The 26,417-nt window shown below is 41.0% G+C and overlaps 1 protein-coding gene across 2 annotated transcripts in view; it reads right to left on the bottom strand.

The window, feature by feature from the left end:
* ZFAND3 (zinc finger AN1-type containing 3) overlaps positions 1-26,417 on the bottom strand; it is a 236,682-nt gene that overhangs the window by 14,725 nt on the left and 195,540 nt on the right. For both annotated transcript variants that reach the window (XM_074949104.1, XM_074949105.1), the window contains one exon: positions 14,992-15,162. In XM_074949104.1, the coding sequence (XP_074805205.1) occupies positions 14,992-15,162 (171 nt within the window). The remainder of the gene's footprint in view (positions 1-14,991; positions 15,163-26,417) is intronic.

Raw genomic sequence — 26,417 nt, 5'->3', positions numbered from 1 at the left:
TTCATGCCTTCAGGCTTGACTACCGCAGTTTTTGGGGGAAGCTTTATAGTGATAGACTCAAGGAGCTCCATCTGTTTAGCTTAACGAAGAGCAGGTTAAGGGGTGACTTGATTAGAGTCTATAAATACCTACTGGGGAACAAATATTTAATAAAGGACTCTTCAATCTAGTAGAGAAAGATTGAACATGCTCCACTAGCTGGAAGATGAAACTAGAAAGATTCCGACTGGAGGAACTAAGATATCAAGTTTTAACAGTGATAGTAATTAACCATTGTAACAACTTATCAAGAGTCATGGTGGATTCTCCACTACAGACAATTTTTAAATCAAGATGGGATGTTTTTCTAAAAGATAGGATTTAGGAATTATTTCGAGGAAGTTCTATGGCTTGTGTTTTCAGAAGATCGGATTAGATGATCACAGTGGTCTCTTCTGGCCTTGGAATTTATTAATTCTCTTTACCGAGGAATGCAGGCAAATGCCCTGAGGTAACTACAGCTTTTTCAAAATGAATCATGCCTGGTAACAAGTTACCAGAGACACACAATTCCAACTGCCACTCCCTAAACTGGCTCCCAGTTGTATTCACTGTACTGATTTCCAAATTGGCACAGGACTGGTCCTAGCTAATTTAGAGATCACATCTTCCTCTACAATAATCACCTTGCACAATAGCTTTGCTCTAGCAAATTTTTTGACAAACATGAAAATTCCTATCCACAGAGACAAATGTCATGGTTGAATGATAATGTAAATATATCTATATATCTCGAACTCTAAACATATAAAATATAGATTCATTCTGGAATGAAACTCCTAGAAGCTCAGGACAGCTAGGAGGCCAGAGAGCTCATTTTTAAGTACATGTCTGTAACAGGAGGTGGTTACAGTCAGTGGTTTGTTGGAAAGCATTAGCAGTTCATACTCCATCAGCAAAAATACCTGGATTACATTGTGTCTACTGACCCACTGCCCAAGACAGAATTTGTAACACAGAGATATATTAAAGCATCTTAATACATTTTATTTCATCAAGCCTATGGCAGGGCAGAGAAGCTGCAGGTGTTCCATGAATAAAACAGATTTGTTTTACATTCTCCTCCATCCCTGGGCTTTACATAGCTAAGAGGAAGAATTCAACTTACTCTACAGGGCTGGAAATGACTGGCCTGTTATCCAGTATAGTGCATGTCAGGGCAGATAATCAGCAGAGAAGAGATTACTTCCTACCGCGGATACAGAATGCTGCTGTACTGTTTAAAATAGTTAGACATCATTCATAGCAAGGTAACAGTAATCCCCAAAGCAGAGTGTTTATGCAACTCTCCCCCTTACAAAGGGAAAGAGGACTTAATTTGTTTTAAAAGATATTATTGGCATTAAAGCCGCTAAACATTAGGGGAATCCTAAAATAAGCGTAATCTGCTGGTTTTTCAAGTGAAGGAAAATGGACCAGATAAGACAAATGTAAAAATAGAAGAAATAGCTAAGATACAAAGCAAACATTCTAGAGACTTGTACAGAGTACTTGAGAAACTCTTGCTCTATAGATGCCATTGTGATCCAGTTTATTCCCCTGATACTCCCCATCAGACTGCTCTAAAAGAGCAGCCAACAATGGAAATAAATAAAATTGTGTTACAGTCCAGCTTAATGAAGCTCCCAATGCAATTTGTGCGCACTGTCACTTTAAATTTTAAAAAAAAATATTCTCTTCTGCTGACATTTTTTATTGTCTCCTTCCAGACAGTTCCATCCTTGCACAAACTATAATTACCTTTTTCCCTCTCTTCTGTAGGAATTGCTTTGTGCTGGTAATGTCTGCTTTCATTGCACAAATCCAGCAACATTCACTTTTAATGACATTTTACAAAAAGAAGAAAAATAAACCCAACAAGCCCACAAATCACAACAATTCACCAAAAAATTGACCTTTGGAAATGAATGAGCCAAACTAATCTCCTATTTCCCCAAACTTTATAAATGGCAGGGACTCTGAGTAAGTGCTAGGGATAAAGGTAAAACTTTTGCATTCAACATGCTTTTGCTGGGAATCTTTTCATCCCTCCCCCCATCCACCTCACCCTGAGAAGAGAGATGAGTCACATTATGGTAAAGCTTTTTATCCAAATTAATATAATTTTAAAAACTCCAGGAGAAATGGCCCAAGGCAGTTTTTGCCACAGATAGTGATATGTTCCTTCTATCATTTCTATTCCAAGAGCAGAACTGGGGGGTGGGGTGGGGGGGTTGCTAACTCCTTAATGCTGGAAATCAGGATTTCTAGATATTAATGCAAAGCATCTTAGAGCTTATCAAGTGATCCCAAGTTAATTTGCCTCTACAGAGGGACAGACACATACAGCCAGCCGCACATGTTCCAGGAAACACAGACAGCACCAACAGATGGGCTGGTGACCTTGTTTATTCCACAGTTGCCTGTGATCACTGTAGCTAGCCTTTCCTTGTCTTTTTAAAGATGTTCTTTTCAACTGAGTGCTTACTAGAAGCTACCAACAAAAGTGATAACTGAACTGAAATCAGCAGGAGAAGGGGAAGACATCAGAGAGCGTAAGATGCATCATAATGTTTCTCTGAGTCTTCCCACTCATGCTTTAGGACTGGAGCACCACTAGGCTGCAGGCAAACAAGTCTCAACCTGGATTCACATGGCAAGCATATCATGCCATGACATCTATGATGCAAAGTGAAAGTTTATGCCTCAGAGCCTCAGGATAGTTAGGAAGTACTGCTGATTTGCAGTTCTAATACTGGATAGAAAATATGTCTCTTCTGATACCCTTGATGGTGTGTAAGAGAGTGAGAGGTGAAGAACCTAGTGAGAAAGAGAAGCATGTTTCCCTTCTGATTTGCTCTGTTTTCTTCCCTCTCTTGCAAATAGGACCTAAGCCAACCCACACAACCATACATATAGGCAAAAAGCCATCAGTGGTGCAAGGCTACCATGAGGTCAGAGGGAAACAACTGACATGCTTGCACATGAATGCAAGGAGTCTGTTCAAAACAGATATTATAGGGATTACAAAAACATGGTGGAATTACACTCATGACTAGAATACAGGTATTGATGGGTATGTGCTATTTAGGAGAGAGAGGAATAAAGGTAAAAGCTGTGTGTGGAGGAATAGCACGTCAAATCAATGAAGCGGTAAACTGTAAAGAAATACGAAGTAACAGAATGGCCAAAACAGTCAGTCTGGGTCAAAATCACTTTGGGGAAAGATTGTAAAATAGGTTCTATTAGTATAGTGTTAGGAGTCTGCTTTTGACCCTCAGAGTCAGACTTAGATATGGATAGATACCTCTAATATTAGAAAGAGAAATACTATTGGGAATTATGTAAATGGGAGACTGACTTCCCAGACATAGACTGGAGAATAAATGCTACTAATACTGGTAGAGCCCAGTTATTCCTGGATGTGACAGATAGTTTTCTTCATCAAACTGCCCCAAACCAACAAGAGGTGATGCGATTTTAGACATGGTTTTGGTTAGTAGTGAAGACATCATAGAAGAGCTGGTTGTAGGAAATAACCTTGGATCGAGTGGTCACAAGTTGATTTAGTTTAAATTAAATGGAAGGATAATCAAAACGTCAGCTATGATTTTTTATTTCAAAAGGGCAGACCAGACACTTTGGGAAATTAAGGGAAATAGTTAAAGAAGTCAACTGGACTAAAGTGCTCAACAACTTAAATGCAGAAGAGGTTTGGAATTTCTTCAAATGAACTATACAGAACGATCTGAAATTTGCACCACAAGCAAGGGGGAAAAACTTGTAGAGAAAAGCTCCAGACCCAGATGGATAAATAACCACCTTAAAAAGGTTATTAGGAGTAATCAGAGAGTCTATTGGGAATGGAAGAAGGGGATGATCAGCAAATAAAGCTACATTGTGGAGGTTAGAAAAGGTAGGAATAAAGTGAGAATTGCCAAGAGTCAAGCTGGATAAAAAAAAGAATAAGGATGGATGAAGTTGGGCAGCTATGCAGTGAGCTTTGGGAAGGAGATTAAAGATAATCTAGGTATAGCCCCAAAACTAAATAAATACTTTGCCTCGGATTTCAATAAAGATAATATGAAAAATGTGCATGAAAGCAGAATGGCTAATGGAAATGGAAATTACCACAAGTGAGATGGAAAAAAAATTAAAGCGCTTTAATGCAACTCAGATCAGGGGACTGGATAATTTCCATCCCAGAATACTGAAAGAACTGGAATCTGAGATTGCTAGTCTGATAGCCAGGATCTGTAATAAATCTGTCTATTTGGTGATATTACCATTTAACTGGAGAAAAGCAAATGTAGTATCTGTACTTAAGAAAGGGGGGAAAAGTGATCTGGGCAATTACAAACCTGTTAGTCTGATCTCAGTAATATGCAAGGTTTTAGAACAAATGGTGAAGGAAAACATGGAGATAAATGGTAAAGGGGATATAAAGCAACATGGGTTTACTGGAAGTAGATCATGCCAGTTATTTGAGAAAATAACTGATTTTTTAGATAAGTGAGTACAGTAGATCTAATATATTTGAACTTCAGTAAAGCATTTGACAAGGAACCACATGGGAAATTATTAGGTGAATTAGGGAAGGTAGAGATCAGAACAAGAATTGTAAGGTGGATAAGGAACAAACTGAAGGGGAGAATGTAATTGGGTTGTACTGAAAGGTCAATTATTAGACCGGAGGGAGATTACTAGTGGAGTTCCCCAAGGATAGGTTGAGGGACCAATCTTCATCAGTATTTTTTATTACTGATCTGGACACAAAAAGTAGGAGTGTGTTAATGAAATCTGCTGATGATACAAAAGTTGGGGGCATCGTCAATGCAGAGGAGGATTTGATGATCTGGAGTGACATAAACGGGATGAAATTCAATAGTATGAAGTGCAAGGTCAGGCATTTAGGGTCTGATAGGTATTTCTGCTACACACTGGGGACTCATCAGTTGGAAGCAACAAAGGAGGAGAGAGACCTGGGTAGGTGCGTCTATCTCAGGATGACTATAATCACCTCTGTGCTGTGGCTATGAAAAAGGCTAATGCAATGAGGCATTTCAAGTATTAATGCCATTGTACAAGGCACTAGTAAAAACTCATTTGGAATATTGTGTACAATTCTGGTCATCCATGTTCAAGAAAGTTGAATTCAAACTGGAACAGGTGCAGAGAAGAGTTATGAGAACAATAAGGGGAATGGAGATCCTTTCTTATGAAAGGAGCTTGGAAGACGGCTGAGAGGGGATATTATTGCTTTCTATAAGTACATTGGGTGGTAAAAGGAGGCAGAGTGAAGAGCTATTGAAGCTAAAGGACAATGTTGGCACAAGAACAAATGGATATAAACTGGCCATGGACAAATTAAGGCTGGAATTTAGAAGAAGGTTTCTAACCCTCAAAGGGGTCAGGTTCTGGAACAGCCCACAAAAGAAGCTGTGGGGGCAAAACTTGGTTTTGAGAGAGAACAGGTCAAATTCATGAGTGCAACTGTATGACAGGTTTGCTTGTCATGGAAGGGGACAGAGCTCAACAGCCCTGGGGCTCACTTCTGGTTTATGTTCCTAAAAGTGCATCTTTCAGGGTTTCAGCTGGCCACCCCAGCAGGGGGTCATGAAGAGATTTATACATTGGGGGATTTAAAAAAAAAATCTCCTTGTGAAACGTTGGGGAGGGCCAGGGCTCGGAGGTAGCACCAAGCATTCTCTCTCTTAGATGTGCTTGGCAGGCTGGTTCTTGCTAACATGCTCAGCACCTAACTGACCACTGTATGTGGGGTTGGGAAGGAATTTCCTCCCAGATTGGGGGGGAACCCTTGGGGCTTTTTGCCTTCCTCTGCAGCATATGGGTGCAAGTCTACCAGACAATCCTGGCATGTATCTCTCACTTATTTATTTCCCTACCATTGCGGGGTCCTTGGGCACTGGTACACCTTGATCCCTCCTATTCTTTGCCTGAGGCACATAATAGTTTAGCTTCCTATGGGCTCTAATTTTGGTTGTTGGGTTTATTGTGCGGGTGCTGGATGGTGTTGGTGGCTTGTGTTATACAGGAGGTCAATCTAGACAATCTGGTGGTCCCGTCTGTCCTTAAAGTCTATGACTGAATTGGTAGTGCTCTAATATTCCAGGGGTCTGTGCCCCATATAGAGGAGCAATCACTATGTGCCAAAGGCTTTGATATCTCTTGAGAAAGGTAAAGTGGATGGGATACAGCCACCCGAGCATCTGTGTTGGGGCATTAAGTGTAAGGCTTCTTGGGTGTAGAACATTTCATACTTTGCACTGACTCTGGTTTAGTATTCATACTTCTCAAAGTCTCTGCACACCAAGTTAATCTCTACTACTACACTCCTCCCAAAAGTTGAGAATTCAATTAAAAGCCAAAGTGTATCCAATAATTTAATTAAAACAAGCAAGCAATACTAGGTGAGCTGATAAAGTATGTGTACCTTCTGTTTTTTCAAACCAATGAAAATGGAAGTCAGATAAGGCTATTAAAGAGCCAGAATAAATCATGACAAGATTCCATGCTGAGGCAATGTGCAAGCTGCATAAATCCAGGGCATTTATGTGGCTCCAGGTATTTTGACCTCAAACCTTCACATGCCTATCAGGACTCCAGTGCTTTAACTTGCAACACATTTTCTCAATTAGATTATTTATGCCCTGGATTTAAATAGCTGTCTACAGCTGTTGCTGTAAATTGATTAATCCCCTGACAATAGTCAGAGCTGCTGACCAAACCATTTGAGACAAAAAGCTCTAAATTTAGGCTGAAAACTCAGTGTAATCTATTTTATGTTCTGTTTCCCTCTCCCACTTAGAGGACTCCAGGTGCCACTTTGATTTTCCCTCCTGCCTCCTACTTCAGGGATCCATGTCATAGTAACCTCTTTCTTCTGGCAGAAGAAGGCTGGATGGAGTTCCATTCAGAAGCCCACTTGTGCTGGAAAGGTATGCAAAAAGAGCTGTAGAGTGATGAAAGATCACTTTCTTCCCCTCCCTGGGAAGCAAGCTGAATTTACACAGTACTTCCAACCCTTGCTGGTTCAGGATGTGACCGATAAGACCAAGATCACACACATGCCTGAGCCCAAACTCTTAAGCTCCCTGCTCAGCTATGGCTCCCAGGGCTTCTCAGCTCCTGGCATCCTATCAGCCTTAGTGGACTGATAAGGAACTGAGAGTCTAGAAGCCCCTGGGAGCCATGGCTGAGCCAGAAGCCTCAGAGTTTAGGATCCAGGGCTCCCAGCTCTGTGGCAAGGAGCCTGGAAACTCTCATTTTTCAGACAAGTCAAATGAGTCAGACTGAGTAAGTGACTTACCTAAAGCCACAAAAGGATCCAGTGTCAGAGTTGAAATTAGAAGGTCTCACCTATGTTTCCTATGTTCAAGATCACTACATTACCTCTTCTGCTGAGTAGGTAAAATACAAGTAATGGTCTTTTATTTATTTTTTTTTAATTATTACCAGAATCACATCATCTTTTAGTCTGTGTGCATACTACCTATTTCCTACCTCAATTACACCAGTACTACTGTGAGAAGAGCCCTAAACAGGCCATCAGAAAGATGTTTACTTTTCTACTGTGGTAGCATCCCCACAAGAAGTTTGCACCTGGCTGCATACATGATTTATCAGTTTGGGGCTAAATACACATTCTTCTAGCCCAGTGTTTAAATGGGTAATCCAGATTCTGACAGACAACAAGAATGAGAGAGTCTATGAAGCAAAAAGTGGACAGATTCATAATCACATGAAGCATGCCAAAAGCAAAACTGATGTGCATTCTTTTTTTGGTTGATTGGTTGTTTTTTAAAGGGGCAGTGTACCTGTATGTGCGCTCTACTTTCCTGGCTTTTATAATCCTATCACTCTAAAACCCACAAGTCAATGATCAGACTTTAACCTGCCAGTGCCACACAGAAATAAGGTTGCACTTGAATGACAAAGTACATTTAGCTTTTGCCATCAGACACTGAATTTGCGAGTCACCGCTGAATCTCTACCCTGGCAGTCCAGAGAACTCATTACTCTTCGGGCCAGTTTTCATTCTAGTTTTATATCTCAGAATACAATACCTGCCATATTGTCCCCAGTACACTACAAAAATAATTGTTTAAACACTGTGAAACCATTGTAACTCAGGCATATTTTAAAAGGTATCTTCTCTCCTCTGTGAAGTCAGAAAAAACATGTTATAACCATGGGAAGGAGCCATGTTTTACCTAGATACTGATTATAACAGAGGTCCTAATGGTTATAACGTGTCTTTTTCTCAATTTTGTGGATAGAAACTACTTCTATATGACTGCTCTACATTGTTTCAAAATAGTGCTTACTCATGGTTATTGTTAAACATAGACGGGGCCTTAAATGGAAGGTTTTCACATTTCTTCCCTCTCTCTGCCCCCATTTTAAGGCTAGGTTCTGGATTGACAGTCAGGGAGACTAAAGACACCTATTGACAGAAAAGATATTGGACAGGCAACAGCAGTACTAGTCTGACGGACCACCACGAGGGGCTAAAGGGAAGCTCAGTCTCAGCTGCCATTCAGTCACAGCTTCTGCATGGACTGCTAACAGAATGCCAATGAAAGATGGTTGTTACAGGGGGAGGAAGGGTTTGGGATATGAACATGTATGTCCACTAAGAACTGAATACTGAGCACTAATTCATTTCACACAGGGACCACAGAACAGCCAGCGGATGGTAGTAATTTTTCTGTAACTGCTGACCAAGGCTGGATTTGAAATGGTGAAAGAGGGGAAATCCCATTACTGCCAATCCCCTAAGCCATCCCCTTAAGTCTTATATGAGATTTTTAATACAGAGAGAGAAGCTCAGTTCACAGTTCCTGTGATTTTATACCACTCCAGAAAGCCACTGTAAATCTAACACTGTTAACAAAGACCTTGACAGGCTTTTAAGGTTTGACTTTAAAAATCAAGTGATACCAGAAATCAATTTTTTGTGACTAAACAGTTTACTAGTTGTAAATATTCATCTGCTGTGTGGAGAAATACGGTCATAAAATTAAGCAATATTTTCTATGCAAACAGCTTCCATAATTTAGATTATTATAATTTCAATGTATTTTTGAAAATGTGTACAGCTTCAGTTAATGGCCACATATATCTTATCAAATCATTAATGAAATGCCTGTGAATCCATTCTACAAATAATCAATTGGGAAATTTACATTGGAAAAAGGAAGAACTCTCAATGTTATGTTGCCATTTTTACTGACAACTTTACTGTCTCTAATTTTAGTCAACAAGTTTGCTCATGGTTGGCAACCTTGCTCACCACTCCTACTGAATTGGCAGTTTGATTTGCAAAGCAAACATGACCCACTGCTCAATTCTGTGTTGCTTACACTCTTGGCAGAAAGCTTATATTAAAATACACTTCGGGAGATAAGGTTCCTAACGTAATAGCTGATCTACTTGCCCACTGAACCAGATATTAAGTAACAGTATTTTTATGCAATCATTATCCATCATGGGAAACTAAACCATTCAAGGATTCACACAGTGCTAGAATCATCTGTCTGAACACATGCCTGGTGTAATTGGCTTCTAGAAAGGTTTCATAGGAAACTGGTGTTACTCAGATATTGTTAATTTAAAGGTTATCCAGTCAGAGAGGCACAGAATGAGAAGTCATTTTCAAATTTCGCCTCCTCACTGAAGCCTGCAAAGTGCATTGGCAATTAACAATTCCTATCACCTCTCCCAGTTCACTGTGAGAGAAGGCTCAGAACTCGTCTTACAAATTGCTCTTTTGAAGATCAAAGGGAAGCGGAATTTGTCTGTGTGCACTCTGGATGAGATTGTAATTTAATGGAATTTTCAGAGAAAGCTTGGCAGTGTGTTCATATGACAGCCCCAGGGTAGAGGATTCAGGGGAGCTCTGTAACTCTTCCCTTCTAAGCGCCTTCCTTGCCTTTAATTGGCACCTCATTAGAAATTAATGAAAATGACATCCTCTGTTCTTCCTGCTTTAGGCACAGAGTGCTACAAAAAGGCCCATCACAATTCATAACACATTCAATTTATATAGCAATGGCTCTTAAGCATTATTTATGAGCTGTGAATTTCTTGTCAGCAGTTAATAAGCTGTACAGAGGGAAAGGAGAATGAAAAAAGATTGTGAATATGTAAAAAACAATATTTCTACAGCTGAGAAATGTTGTGTTTGAGCTTAAAGTATCTTTATTGGGAATCCCTTCTCAGTAGTAAATTGTTTCCCTCCCCCCCACCCCTAAAACCCTACCACACTGTTAAATTTGTCTGAAGTTCCATGTAGTGTCAATGAAATGGGATCCATGGTAATGCCTGGCTATCTGAGAGGCAGTGGGAGCAACGGAGCAGGATAAAGGGCATGTCTGGCCCCAGTTCTCTGAAGTGCAGTGTCCTGCAGGAGAGTGATTACACCTGGAGAGGTGTAACAGGCTTGAAGCATCATATCGTTAGGACTTGGAAACTGTAAAACTATGGTGTAAGCTCTGGATATCTAGTTCAGATGACACTGGTAAGCAAGGCCATATAAGCTCTAAGCTAATGCAAAAACTGCATTTTACAAGCATTTGTAAACCACCAGAAACTGCTGAAAGTAAAGCCATGCATTGTTCAGAATGTAAACATTGCAATAATGTTACTCTGAGAGCGTAAGTTCCTGGGTATGGCAGACTGTGAAAGACACATTTGTGAAATCTGCACGAGGTAATGGGTTGCAGAGGTGTTTGCTTAGCATACAGCATTATCTAATGAGCTTCTAGACAGTCATTCAGTGGATGAAATATTCAGAAATAGACACTGCTCGCTTCAGAACTTCAGGGTAGATGGGGAAACATCACTGCATATACAGCTCATCTGACTGCTCAGTGCATGCCCGATAATAGCAGGCAGTATTGCACCAGATCTTCATGCAAACAAGTCTGTTGGAGGCAGCATACCCAACTTGATGAAACAATGGCCTAATCAAATATTACAAATCCTCTCCCTAGCACATGGGTTATCCGAGTGGAAATGCAGTAACCACAAAAGAAAAACCACAGGCACCTTGTTTCGGAGGAGTTGTCTCTTGAGGGTTCATTGTTAATGCTACCCTTCCAGAGAAAAAACAAACGTTTTGGGAGAATTTTCTTTAAAAAAATATTGGCAACAAAATACGAAACACCCAAATTCAAAGAAAAGGCATGCATATTCCAGTTACCTCTCTCATGTTTAGTGTTAATTCTAGTGCTGGGGCAGGTGACTATGGGAAAAAGACAACTTGTAAATGTTGAAGAAATATTAAGCTGCTTTTGTAAACTGTACCCTTGCTGCTTCTTTTGGTATAGGTTTCAGAGTGGTAGCTGTGTTAGTCTGTATCACCAAAAAGAACGAGGAGGACTTGTGGCACCTTAGAGACTAACAAATTTATTTGAGCATAAGCTTTCGTGGGCTAAAACCCACTTCATCGGATGCATGCGGTGGAAAATACAGTAGGAAGATATATATACACACACAGAGAACATGAAAAAATGGGTGTTGCCATACACACTGTAATGAGAGTGATCAATTAAGGTGAGCTATTATCAGCGGGAGAAAAAAACCTTTTGTAGTGATAATCAGGATGGCCCATTTCTAACAGTTGACAGGAAGGTGAGAGTAACAGTAGGGGAGGGAAATAAGCATGGGGAAATAGAAAAGGAGTACTTGTGGCACCTTAGAGACTAAAATTTATTTGAGCATGAGCTTTCATGAGCTACAGCTCACTTCACTGGATGCATTCAGTGGAATTTCAGTATTTTCCACTGAATGCATCCGATGAAGTGAGCTGTAGCTCACGAAAGCTCATGCTCAAATAAATTTGTTAGTCTCTAAGGTGCCACAAGTACTCCTTTTCTTTTTGCGAATACAGACTAACACAGCTGCTACTCTGAAACCTGTCATGGGGAAATAGTTTTACTTTGTGTAATGACCCATCCACTCCCAGTCTTTACTCAAGCCTAATTTAATGGTGTCCAGTTTGCAAATTAATTCCAATTCAGCAGTCTCTTGTTGGAGTCTGTTTTTGAAGTTTTTTTGTTGTAATATTGCAACTTTTAGGTCTGTAATCGAGTGACCAGGGAGACTGAAGTGTTCTCCAACGGGTTTTTGAATGTTATAATTCTTGACGTCTGATTTGTGTCCATTTATTCTTTTACGTAGAGACTGTCCGGTCTCTGAAGCAAACACTCACTAGCAACCACATACCACACAACAAAAACACTAACCCAGGAACCTATCCTTGCAACAAAGCCCGTTGCCAACTCTGTCCACATCTCTCTCCAGGGGAAACCATCATAGGAACTAATCACATCAGCCACACTATCAGAGGCTCGTTCACCTGTACATCTACCAATGTTATATATGCCATCATGTGCCAGCAATGCCCCTCTGCCATGTACATTGGTCATACCGGACAGTCTCTACGTAAAAGAATAAATGGACACAAATCAGATGTCAAGAATTATAACATTCAGAAACCAGTCAGAGAACACTGTGCCAACGTAACTGTTTCAGTAAAAAAACTACATCCCTATCTGAAATAGTTATACTGGTACAAAATCTGTATATAGACCAGGCCTTTGATTTAAATACTTATCAATTTTAATAACATGAAGCTACTAACTAAGGGAAGGATCTTTTTTTTTTAAAAAAAATACGATTTTTAACTTCATTGTCGCTTATGTTGCAATTTTTTTTTGTTTATTTTGGCATCTAATTGCCGCTTTTGTTTAACCAGACAATGCAAAGATGCTTATACTGTGGCTCTCAACCCTTCCAGACTTCTGTACCCCTTTCAGGAGTCTGATTTGTCTTGTGAACCCCCAAGTTTCATCTCACTTAAAAACTACTTGCTTACAAAATCAGACATCAAAATACAAAAGTGTCACAGCACACTATTACTGAAAAGTTGCTTACTTTCTCATTTTTACCATATGATTATAAAATAAATCAGCTGGAAGATAAATATTGTACTTACATTTCAGTGTATAGTATATAGAGCAATATAAACATGCCATTGTCCTTATGAAATTTTAGTTTGTACTGACTTTGCTAGTGCTTTTTATGTAGCCTGTAGCAAAACTAGGCAAAGATCTAGATGAACTGATGCACCCCCTGGAAAACCTCTGCATACTCCTAGAGGTACACTGCCACTGGTTAAGAACCACTGGCTTAGACAATAAAATCTCTACCACTGACGCATCCAGAGTGGGGGAGGTGTACATTTTCACATTTGCAGTTTCTATTGTTTGGATGGAAATACTTTTCTACCAAACTAGCAGTGATAGGGCAACAGTATGTTGATTGCCAGTGTGATGGCTTTATCTTCATATGAGAACTTATTTTTAAATGGAAGTTTAGAATTTGCAGAATACAGCAAAAATTGCTGATACTAAAAATTACACAATCCACTTATTTTTATACTTGCAAAATTCTCTTGACCTTGATGTTAGGAAGGATTTTTCTGTGTGTATTTCAGGCAGGCATTTACAAACTCCCTCATTCAAATTGTGACAAATGCAGCCTAAGAGCTGCAGCTTCTGCATCCATCATGCTGGGAAGAGAAACTGTACCAAGCTATGTCACAGAGAGCAGGGCTGCAGTAGTTTGTTGAAAATCTCACCAGATGCCTTACTGTGCATGTCCAGAACTGAGTTTTCAATCAGCTTCCATTAAAACCTCTACACCATAACTTTTGATTTTATAAGCAGTTAGTGGCTTGTCTGATTTTCCATGTAGTTTCTGTACACATCTATGGTTAATACCCAATACCAGGGAGTTAAACATGTTTCATCCTTACCAGAGTTCTAGGCCGTACAGGGTTGTCTTTGTGGCACTTACTTCCAGGAGACATTTCATATTGAAGATAGGACCCCCTAACTATGCTTGGACAATACTTCCTCTCAGTTCTATGTAGTAGGACATCCCAGAGTGCATTGGTCCAAATGCCACAGGTGTCATTGTGTTTACAAGTCCTCTGAGCACTCAATTACTGTAGTGAGGCATCATGAAACAAGTAGCAAACTTCACCAAATGTATAAACATCAACAGGATTAGGAAGTGTGGTATGCAGGAAGCACAAACTTAGTTGATACATGATTGTGTTATGAAAAAAATTACTATGCAAATAAAAGTACCATGTGTTTGTTGTAACCAAGCCTAATGAGTGTATTGCAAATTGATTACAACAAATACAATTGTATTTGTGTGGATGAGACAATTTCTCCCATGGTGTCTACCGCATTCATCACTTTTCCATGTAATAATACAAGTTCCAAAATCCAATAGATTTAGAGTAGTCTGAATGAGACAAGCTAGTGGTCAGCATAGGCAATAGCATCCACCCCGAAAAACCTCAAATAGCTGAACAGTTTCCTCAACTTATGGAACAGTCTCCTTTGGGATGACATCAAGAATAGAAACGTTCAGCATAAAGGAAAGGGGTGGTTTTTTGGAAAGTTACAGACCCATCTAAAGATAGGATTCTTATATAGGGAGAAAGGACTGTCTTGTAATTTACATACAGGACAGAGGAAGACCTGTGTTTCTGCTCCAGGTTCTGCAGCAGACTTTTGTGTGATCTTCACCAAGTCAACTGACCTTCTCTGTGCTTCAAGCTTCTTCAGCTGTAAAGTGGGCATAACATTCATCCACCTCACAGGGAGTTATGAAGCTACATTCATTTATGCATGTTAAATGGTTTGAGATCCTTTGGTAGAAGGCTCTACATAAGAACAGAGCATTAGTGGAAATTGATCTGACAGCATTAACTGTAACTTTTGCCACCAATGAAAGCTAGATCCTCTCTCTCAAATTTATCTTTAAAAGGTCTGAATAGGACTGCTACATTTTCCCATCCGTGCAACAGTACCTAATGTCATTCTGTCAGAAAGCTTAATTTTAACAGTATTGACAACCAGTACTTACCACAGCGACATGATCCCAATTCCTGCTGTACTAGCTCCAGTTTTGTTTGGCACTGGAAGCACCTGCGTCTGCTCTTCTGTTTGGATCGACTGGTTTCCTCAGGCCTGTCATTACTGTCCTCCAGTAGCCGTGGCCGTTTCACAGGAGAAGCCTCGCTCTCTGACTGTGAATCTGTAATATTCAGAACAAACATTTGGGGGAAATGTTAGAACCTCCTTTTTGAGGTCCTGTTCTAGAAAGATTAACGGTCTATTACTTGCATCTGGGGTCACTTGCAAGGATTATGTTCCTTCCTGCTCTATTGCATATATACATTCTTCAACAGTCAAAACAGGCACCAACTAAGGGAGCAATTATCTTTGTTCCCTACAAGGACCCCTCCTGGCTCACAATACTGAAAATAAAATAAACTGGATAACTCCTCTCGGCCACAGCTTAGTTGTGCACAGACACATGTAGCACGCACACCATCCTAAACAATTGCAAGCTTCATTTAGTTTCTCCTACATGACTTTATTCCCCCTATACAAACCAACTGAACAAGGCTGCTGATGAAAGCCAACTGAAAGCGAGTTCAGCCTATTTCCTGGTTGGATAGAACAGAGGCTTTAAGGCACAGTGTGCTAGCTACAGCTCTGAAAACTGAAGGCGGAATACAAAAGCATCATACTGTGCCTCCCTTTCTCTACAAGGATAACAATCTAAATGTAAATGATTACACATCACCAAGATAAACTAACCCCATGGATGCTATAGATTCAAAGTACTCCTGGATTCTCTCTTTAAACTAGGCACAACACTACTTCCATTAATAACCTTTTTTATATACATTTCCTCTTATAAGAAAGCGTGCTACTCTTAGAGGATGTAAATCCGCAGATGCTGCAGTTGTTAGTGCATCTGTCGTAAGAATGAGAAGCTAATTAATTGTCTGCACATGACATTTTGTCAGACCACAGCGATTGGCACTATAGAAAAGTCCAAGATGAATGGATCCCACTCTCAAACCTGCCATCTTGCCTGTGGGATGCTCTTCACACTACCAACTTCCTTCAGGCTAAAAAGGTTAGGTAAGCATTTGTTTTAGGTGAGATAGTGCAGAAGAAAATCCTCTGTTGGGAATCCAGGATTCGGAGAGAACAGGCGTTCCCAGACACCACGGTCTCCCAATATTGTCAGATTCTGAGGTACCCTTTCCCCCCAACCCCCAGGCCTAGAAACAATATAATATTTAAAACAAAAATCAAATCTTTCTTCTTCCATTTCATTTCTGCAACCACAGTCCCCCTTGATACAACATCCACCTCCTCAGAAGTTAACCTTTCCCTGCACAGGAACAAAAGGCTTTTGTTTCCAAACAGGTACATTAAGTGGACAATATTTTGAACAGCAGCTCTGCTGTAACATTACAGGCCTGCAATAAGGGGGGCGGGGGACCCTAATTCAACAGTGCTGTTGCAGCAGAACCAAGTCTCAATAACTTCCTGAAAGTGGTTTTGTCCCATCTACACTACAAATCAAACTGTCTGCAGTACTATTTCAAGTAGATCCACTGCTGAAAGCCAGTGTTGAAATGGGTCAATATCCTAGTGTAGGATGGGGTCTGAGAAAAATCCGTGTTATTGTAGCGACACCAACTGTAAAAACATACATTCAACAAGACAGAACAAACATGCCTTCCTGGCAGGACCCTGGCCTTGTAAACAGCTTTATTTTAAAATGCTATTGCGGGTTCACTATGATGATGGAAAACGTGTTTAATTTCTGTGAGCTGAACCAGTTTTTAAAATAAAGTTTTCATCAGCAAGAATATTTTTAGGACCAAATTCAGTGCCCTGTGCTTGCCAGAACACCCTGTAAAGGGGTGAGGAAGCGAATCATTACCCAAGTAACAAAGCCACTCTACAGGATTAGCACAACAGCGTAAACAGTTATCCACACCCTTGTTATTTTCCATATTGCGCCTCTTCCCAGCCAATCTGTCCAAAATGCATTAGCCAAAGTTCTCTCATCTAATTAGACCATCTCAGCCCACTTCTGACTTGCACCAATGACTTCCCATCTTGTCCACCATATACAATTTAAACTGCTCTATTTTCTTGCCCTCAAATGCTGCTCTGTGTGTAGTATCCATAGGTGCCTGCCTCCTAGATCAGTATACAGGGGACCTACAGCTCATTCATATCCCACCAAAAGATTCACTTCTGTGAGGCCCACAAATAAATGACTTATTACATTTAAATAAGTTTACCTAAAGCGATTCCTTCTGGATTTCTAAATGCATCTGTTTTTCTGTATCAGTCTTTTTAATCTGTTTTGTATAGATGACTGGTGCTTAAGTTATAAATAAATAAACAAACTAACTGTAGTAACACTTAGCATATAATGTGCTGCTCTCTGGGCACTCAGATACCACAAGGAAGGAGGCCATGAGAGAATCTAGCAGGGAAGATGGAGAAATGGATGCTTACTCGTGGGGGAATTCTGCGCCACTGTGCATGTGCAGAATTTATATTCCCCGCAGATTTCATTGTTTTTCTGCAGAAAAATGACTTTCTGACAGGGAAGCAAAGGGAAACCACAAGAGCAGTCATGAGACCCTTTTCAGCAGTATGTTTTGGGTGCCCAGGACAGCTGGCAGAGAGGTAAATCATTGTGGGGTAGGGGGTGGGACTGGGGAAGACCTGGCTGGTGGCACCTACCCTGCGCCAGGCTCAGCTGCTAGTCTTGGCTGGGCTGGGGACGACGAGACTTCCTCTTCCCCGGCATGGAATCCAGGACCAGGTCAGACCCACCCCCAGATTTTTCCCACAGCTGCAGGAAGCTCTGCAAACTCCCCCCCGCAACTCCTTCCCCCGCTTCCTGCACCCATCACTCCTCAGCTGCAGGGGGAGGGATCCCTGTACAGGGAGCTGCTCCCCCATCCGCCTAACCCCTATGCATGCAGACCCCCTCATGACTCTCCCGCTGAGCCTCACCGCCCCGCACTCAAACACTCCCCCCACCCGATAAGCCCCACTCCCCCTGCACCTGGACCACCCCGACGAGCCCCCCACACCCAGATCCCCACCTCACTGAGGCCCCCACACCCCGACCCCCCTGCCGAGCTCTATCCCCCACCCCAAACCCAGACCCCCACCCCCCCTTAGCCCCAACCACCTTCACCTGAATCCCCCTGCAGAATACCATTACCCCAGTGCCATGCTGGAGTCTCCATATTTATTTGATAAATAAAATCTGCAGAGTTTTGCAGAATTTTAAAATACTGTGTGCAGAATTTTTAAATTTTTGGCGCAGAATACCCTCAGGAGTATATGGATCTTTGTTGTTATGGATCGACTGGCACCATTTTACCTCAAACCACCTCTATGCAGCAATGCAGGAGAAGTTCCATGACAAAGGCTCTTTGAACAGGCTCCAAGAATCCTAACTAAGCCAGACTCCTGAGCAGCAGACCTGCATCAATTCCACTGTCTTCACTATACATAATGATATTAGGCTGGGCATACTGGATTCTGAGGGTAACATACACCTGATGTGCTAGGAGTACTCCTTTCCACAGGAACAGTAGCCCAGTTCATGCTGTGTTTAATAATGAAGCCTACTACAGTACACCTCTTCACAGCTAAACAGCTGGGGATAACAGGAACTATCCTACCTGCCAGGACTCATCACTCAGAGCAACATTCGACACTGCCGTTCCCAAATGGTTAACCTCACACATATCTTTGCTCTGAGAAAAATAAGCCATTCTGGTTCTTCTCAACAGTCAATTTTGCATTTTAAATTAAGTTAATGGAACAAACAGTGGCCTACTGGTTTATTATGAAGTCTCCATGAGAAATTCAAATCCATGTGCCAAGCAGTATCTAATTTAGTTAATATAGCCAAATCCTGTGGAAAGGCTCCCCCTAAATTAGATAAACAGCTGCCCAGGGTCAGGCTTGCAACTGTATAATTAACTACATCCAAATATTAAATTACACATTTCCTGTTGATTAATAAATGACTAATCAAATATATAGATAAGATGGCTCATAATAGAAATGAGAGAAGATTTAGAAATAAAGCCTTTTAGATGCCCATATCTTCCTGGCTTGCTTGGTTTAAACACTATTTTGTTAGACTACAGAGAGGTTGCTTAGCCTAATTTTAAAGGACAGTAGCCCATTTCTCAGTTATCTGATTACTTAGAAATTATATTGAGTATTACATGCTCAAGTACTGTACAAAAACTAACTAACCCTCACGACAAACTGCAATGCAGGGAAGCACTATCCCCACTTTATGGATGAGGGAACTGAGGCAGGGAGAAAATGACTTGCCCACACAGTCAGTGGAAGAGTTGACATTAGAATTCAGAACCGTGACTCAACTTGGTGTTGATTCCCCCAGATCACCCTGCCTTCCAAAAGATTAAAGTAAAACACGTACTGAAATCTTGCATCAGTAAAGTATAGGGAGCAGACAATGAATGGAAATAGTTTACGTATAGTTTTAGTGACAGGATAGTGAAATGCAAGACACAAGTATGTTCAACAGCATGTTAGAGGAGCTGCAGGAACAGGATAAAACTGATGAAGCCACTGAAGTCAAGAGTAAATTCTAATTAAAGCAATTAAACAATCAACAAGGGCTACAACAAAGTGGATGCTTTCAGGTGCTGACATGTTCTTACAAAACAAGGTGGCATGTGACCAACAGACAACGGTGTTTAAAAAAAAAATAGTAAGTTTTCATGTTCATTCTGGAGGTCAACTCTTTTCTACTTCTAACACAGCCTGGTAGAGAAAGGGAGGAGAGAGCTTTCCGTTTCTTAATTGCAGGTGTAAGAATACAAAACCTTATTCTCATGAAGGAAGGCAAAATTAAATAATTGAGCTATCCCAAGGTTTCATGAGCAGTCTCCTCTACAGAGTAACACATCACTCTGTCCTCCATTTTCACTAACTGCAACTCCACATTTAGAGATGGGAAATTTGGATTTTTCTAATCTACCTCTAAGGATGCAGATTCTTCTAATTGTAGCTTCTCTGTCAGACTCATTTGAAAGTGAGAGAAGATTGGTAATTTAGTAGAGCAAGTTTTAAATTGGAGAGTTGAGTAGAAAAACAAATAGAGCAATGTTCTTAAAAATTCTGTTTGGTCTCTAACAGAAACTCACATTTGTTCCTTACTGTCACAGATCTTGTCTTCATTACTTATGTTCTCCAGCTCGTAATTTCCAAATAAATCATGCCAGGACTGTCAGAACTGAATCCCAGTCTTCCAGTCACTCTCCTTCCACAGCAGAGTTTGCAGTCTGCGCATACATGGCTCCACTAACAATCACTGTGGCTCTTTCCTGACATTGCCAGGGGACTGTGAGGCCAGCAGAGAGGTGAATGCTTGGAAAATGTAGAGGATGGGGGAAGAGAAGGAAAAGAAGCAGGAGAGAAAGGAAATCCCTTCCCTTGCTGCTTGCTTTAAGAAAGAAATGAATCTGTTTAATCTCTAGCTTCATGACAGCTTTTGAGGAACTCAATCAGGCTTTTTTGAACCCATCCCATTCTGACAGATTGACATTTATGATCCCAACTGCCTGTGCAAACATCAGTAAGAGCAATAATTAATGAACCCTCACACATCACTGCTATCTCTCCTCAGACCATTTAAAAAGGAGCATAAGCTGTTAAAACCTCTGTCCACAAAGAACCCCAGATAGTCACAGGTAAAAAATACAACAGAGACTTGGAGAAATATAGGCAGTTTTTTTCAGCTAGTCTTAAAGCAAGGGATTATCATTCTCCTGATATGCTGAACTACACATTAGGAATATCTAAGCGGAAACAGCCTAATTACCTGATTTTTACTATTGCATTTGCCAGAATCTTTTTCTTTAAATAAACCGTATCGTATATTTCAAGTGAAGTTAAAGTTAACACATCTGTTTGAAATAGTATTTGTGTGTTTGCTGCAGCAATGGAAGTTCAACTATTCAAGGGGACTGGAGCATAGCAAAATTCGTAGCCATTTCCTCCAGCAACTTCCCCAACCCCTACTCCCCTTTGATACGTATTATGTATTGTGGTATTATTACATGTATTATGACAATTATTTTGAAACCCTGGTAATTACACTGTGGATGATATTCCCCCCACACAACCAGAATCTGCATTTTGAAAGCGGGTCAGATATCCTGGTGTTCAACTCCTTGGTATTGTCCATTTCAGCAAGGAACCAATTTACTTTTTATTTCACTGGATTTCTATAGGACATATTTTCAGGGGTTTTCCCCATAGAGTTCAGGTGTCCACGTCAGAGTCCTGAGGATCCTCTCCTATTTTTCTCCCTGCAGGATCCACATCATCCTGGTTGAGACGCAGACGGAATTCCTTTTAGAACCCATGAGGGCTGCTTCTGTTATGGCAGGGCAAGTCAAAGGGGCAATTCTAGATGGAGAGGTCACTTAACCAATATGGGGCCCTCCCTCTTTTCATTTGGGTTGAATTTACCGTATTTACATAGCATTTATATAAGCTCGCCTTCACTGCCTACTCAAAGTAGAAAGGCCGAATGGTGACCCTTCAGGTATTTGCAAAACAGATGGTTGTCACAACATAGAATTCTGACCAAAAAAACAAAAACAAAACATTTTCTGTTAGACACAAACAACAAATTGAACAATGGCTGTAGAGATACAGAAAGTTAGAAACAAATGAGTAATGGCTTTTTATTACACTTCTGTCCCCCTCGCCAACAGCTCATTTGCATGTGTCTGATAGGCCCTTTTTAAAAGTAAACTGACGCAGAAGTACTATACCACACACCATGTCTTAAACAAATTTAGTGTTTGTGTAACAATAGCCTAGTCTGAGGGTTTTTTCCAAGATTTTACCAAACTAGCGATCTTTGGTTCTTGTTTTGGGGTCCTCACAGATTCCTTAATCATAACTGTTCTCTGGTACTTTGACCTAGCACTCTAGATAGAGATGTAGGTTTTAGCTGTGGTATCTGAACACTTTCCATATTAAATTGCCCATCCAAAAGTCCTACCATAACATAAAATTATCCTGACAACTCCTATTTTATGCAACTTTTTTCAATCTTTTTAGGCTGTAGCTCGTAAACCCCTATCCACAACACATTTCCTTACTAACATTTAATGAGAAGTCCTGCTGTGATAACTGGGCCTACAGATTTACCCTAATTGTGAGCTCAATTGTGAAAAATGAGTGAAAGTTCATAAAGTGTCACAATAACCTACAACCATAAATGTTGGTGGGAAAAGGTGGTGTGATACATGAAAGGGGGGAGACGGGGAAAGAGTAGCTCCCTTTGATGGACACCCAGCCAGCCAGTTAGCTGTAAAATCCCTCTTGGTCTGTTCTCTGCTTGCTCTACCTGTAAAGGGTTAACAAGCCCTTAGGTAAAAGAAAAGGAGTGGCCACCTGACCAAAAGAGCCAATGGGAAGGCTAGAACTTTTTAAAATAGGAGAAAAACTTCCCCTTTGTCTGTTGTTCTCTGGAGAAGGAGACATGGAGCAGCAATGCTATAAGCAGGAATGCTGTGTAAGTCTTGAACCAGGTATAAAAATTCATCTTCCATACCTTGAAGAAATCATTGGACAGGGCATGTTTAAACAAACGCGATTAGGTTTATTTCTTTATTTTGGCTTGTGGATCTCCTCTGTGCTAGCCCGAGATGCTTTTGTTTTGCTTGTAAACTTTAAGCTGAACCTCAAGAGAGCTATCTTGATGCTTAATTTTTGTAATGGTTTCTTTTAAGATCTAGCAAAAAGCCTAAGTGCCAAATGTATTTCCTTTCTTTTTGTTTTTAATAAATTTTACCTTTTCTAAGAACTGGATTGGATTTTTGTGTCCCTAAGCGGTTAGTGCATGTGTTGTTTAATTAGCTGGTGGCAACAGCTAATTTCCTTTGTTTCCTTTCTCAGCTCTTCCCCGGACGGGGGTGAAAGGGCTTGAGGGTACCCCACAGGGAGGAATTCACAAGTGCTCCTTCCTGGGTTCAAAGGGGTTTTTTGCTTTTGGGTGGTGGCAGCATTTACCAAGCCAAAGTCAGAGAAAAGCTGTAACCTTGGGAATGTAATACAAGCCTGGAGTGGCCAGTATTAATTTTTAAAATCTTTTTTGCAGGCCCCCACCTTCTGTACTCAAAGTGCCAGAGTGGGGATTCAGCCTTGACAGGTGGAAAATGGAGACAGAGACTGAATTAGTTCAAACAAAATGGCCTCCTGATATAACTCCAGGAGTATATTAAATTATGCCTGGTAAACAAGGAAAGCACGGAATCAGAAGACAGTGAACCAAAATTGGTGGTCAAAATTAGACCTAATTCATGGACAAAATAATGTTCCACCCATCACTCCCTTTCAGGATTCTTAAAAAGAAAATAGTTTTGGAGGGAAATGAGTGGAGATGAAACAGAGGCGGATAACTGCTGACAGAAAAGAGGGGGAGAGGAGTAAGTTTTACCATCATGGCCACCAGCCCACCTCTTCCTGGGACCCTAGGATTCACTGGATGACACTGGTATGCTTTTGTCATCCTCATCCTAAGAGGTGTCCTGACTAGAGTCTGCCCAAGATGACATCACCACCTCCAGTGGCTCAGGCTAAATCCTGAGCACCATCTGGCTTGTGATTCATTCTCTCTCTCTCTCACACACACACACACCCACCCCCTTTGTGTGTCTTTCCTTCCTTACCATATTTCTTCTCTTTCCTCTAATTTTTTAACTCCTGTTTAATAAGAAAAGGAGTACTTGTGGCACCTTAGAGACTAACCAATTTATTTGAGCATAAGCTTTCGTGAGCTACAGCTCACTTCATCGGATGCAACTGATGAAGTGAGCTGTAGCTCACGAAAGTTTATGCTCAAATAATTTGGTTAGTCTCTAAGGTGCCACAAGTACTCCTTTTCTTTTTGCGAATAGAGACTAACATGGCTGCTACTCTGAAACCTGTTTAATAAGAGTCAGGCTTAGGCTGCCAAGACTGTGTATTTTGCAACACTGCTGTGAGCCTGTAACCAGAGAGGCAGCTAAAAGCTATGATTTAACAGCCCAATGCTGGTATAAGTTTGTCAGTTCTCGGAGTGGCTGGTAAGACCATGTGCTATGCCTGTGTTTTTCCAGCAGAGGTTGCAAGTGACAGTCAACACCAGAGACGGAAGCTGCATTTTCTCTCTTTTCCCCAAAAGGACAGTTAATACAATCTTTCATACCATCTAAGAGACTGTGAGACAAAGGGGAGTTCTTTCTACAGAAAAAACTCTCCAGCTAACAGAAAAGGGAACAAGGGATCCTGTTAAAATGAAAGCCTTATTTAATACTTTGCATTTCAAATGCTTTAACTGTTTTTCCTTCTTTTCTCAAAAAGAAAAGGAGTACTAGTGAGCTGTAGCTCACGAAAGCTCATGCTCAAATAAATTGGTTAGTTTCTAAGGTGCCACAAGTCCTCCTTTTCTTTTTGCGAATACAGACTAACACGGCTGTTACTCTGAATCCTTCTTTTCTGTATCTTTAATAAATGGTCAAAGTAAATTTTTAATGGTGTGTTTATCATGGTACTAAGCAGGCTGAGGTCTCTGTATACCAAACCCCAAATCTTGTTTAACGCTGTTTAACGTTGGACAGTGATAGGAGCGTGTTAACATCTTTGACACTTTTATTCCATCTATCTTAGTACAACAGTCCAGTTTCCCATCCTGTTAAGTATTTGTTTTCTGAGGTCACTACGGTATTCTAGCATTATTCTTCACATTAATCTGTTTATAACCTCTCGCTTTAGAACTTTGAGAACTTGATTAGGGGTTTTTTGGGGGGAAAGATTTTAAAAAAAACTTGATGCAGTGAAACTTATATCGAAAGTCCCTGTACAACTTAGTGTTTGTTTTCAGACTCTCCAGGAATCCCTGCAGAACTCAAAAACTCTGTTATGCATCCTCTTCTGTTTCTGTGGAGTGAATAAAATAGAGACCTCCTCATGAAAATTACCATTCTGGAGATTTTGGATAGCACCCAGAAACAACAAATAACTCTTACATTAACTACAAAACAGTTCAACATGTATTTGTCCTGAGTCCTAATGAATGCAAAAGTTTGGAATTCCTATACCAAGCTGTTTTAGATACACAATTAAATAATTGTTAGAAGACTTTCCAAAAGTAAAATACGTCTTTTGACACACCTTTCAACCAGTTGGACAAATCCACTTCAAATTCTGACCCTCTCCTAACCCTCTCCCTGCCCAAATCTGTCAGGAGATCACATATGCAAAATTTCAGGCAGAAGAGGTTTTTTTAAAATGTAGAAGTTATTGAGGGGACTGGGTCAAAACTGACCTGAAAATGAAACCTTATTTATTATAGCAGGAGTGACAGGAACTGCTATATTTAAACTTACTTCAAGTTTTCATTCAAACCACCCCAGTTTTTATTGTTTATAAGCTTTGTGAAACTCATCTTTTGGGCTGAAATTTCTAGGCTTCACTCTTTATGAATGTGAGGGGCTTTGTTTAACTAAGTTTGCTCAAAATTAATCTGTTTAGAGTAAGGGGGAAAAATTCCTCCATTATAAAAAATGGTGATCTAATTTTAAATTGTTTTGGCACTAAAAAAGGTGGGGTTAAAAAACCCAAAATTTCAAAAGGGAAATAGGTTTCACTGGCAATTAGCTGAGACTGAGTTTAATTGTGAAAATTGGTTTGATGTGACCAAAGTATAACCTGATACAAATCACACTGCGCAGCACATTTTGAAAAGGACCTTCTCTCACTAGGCTCAGCAGGAGGGAAACTACAGAAGGCTGCACTTCATGTGTGAATGGCTAACCGCAGCACAGTGAAAAATTTATCAGAGCCCTTTCATTCACTGCCTAGTCTGTAAAAGCTACACGGCTTAAACTTTGCAGGAGGGAATCTCTCCCTCCACACCTTATACCAGGGGTGGGCAAACTATGGCCCACGGGACCGTCCTGCTCGGCCCCGGAGCTCGCTCCCCCGCTGTCCTCCCTCCTCCGCAGCAATGCCGCCGTGCAGGTAGCACGGCTTGCGCCCACCCACCTCCCAGGCTTTCCAATAAGCCTGTCCTGCTGCTCTGAGCAGCATGGTAAGGGGGCGGGGGGGTTGGATAAGGGGCAGGAGGTCCTGGGGGACAGTCAGGACAGAGGATGGTTGGATGTGGCAGAGGTTCGGGGGGGGGAGGGGGAGGGGGTCAGGAGATAGGGGGGTTGGGTGGGAGTCCTGGGAGGGGGCGGTCAGGGGACAAGGAGTGGGGAGGGGGGGATTGGATGGGTCGGGGATCCCGGGGGTCCTGTCAGGGGGCAGAGGTGTGGATAGGGGTCAGGGCAGACAGGGAGATGGGGGGGTTGGATAGGGGGCGAGGGTCCCAGGAGGGGGCGGTCAGGGGACAAGGAGCAGGGGCGG

The sequence above is a fragment of the Natator depressus genome, chromosome 3, assembly GCF_965152275.1.
Source record: "Natator depressus isolate rNatDep1 chromosome 3, rNatDep2.hap1, whole genome shotgun sequence".
Taxonomy (NCBI): Eukaryota; Metazoa; Chordata; order Testudines; family Cheloniidae; genus Natator; species Natator depressus.
The sequence above is the reverse complement of the archived record's forward strand: the minus strand, read 5'-3'. Positions and strand labels throughout refer to the sequence as shown.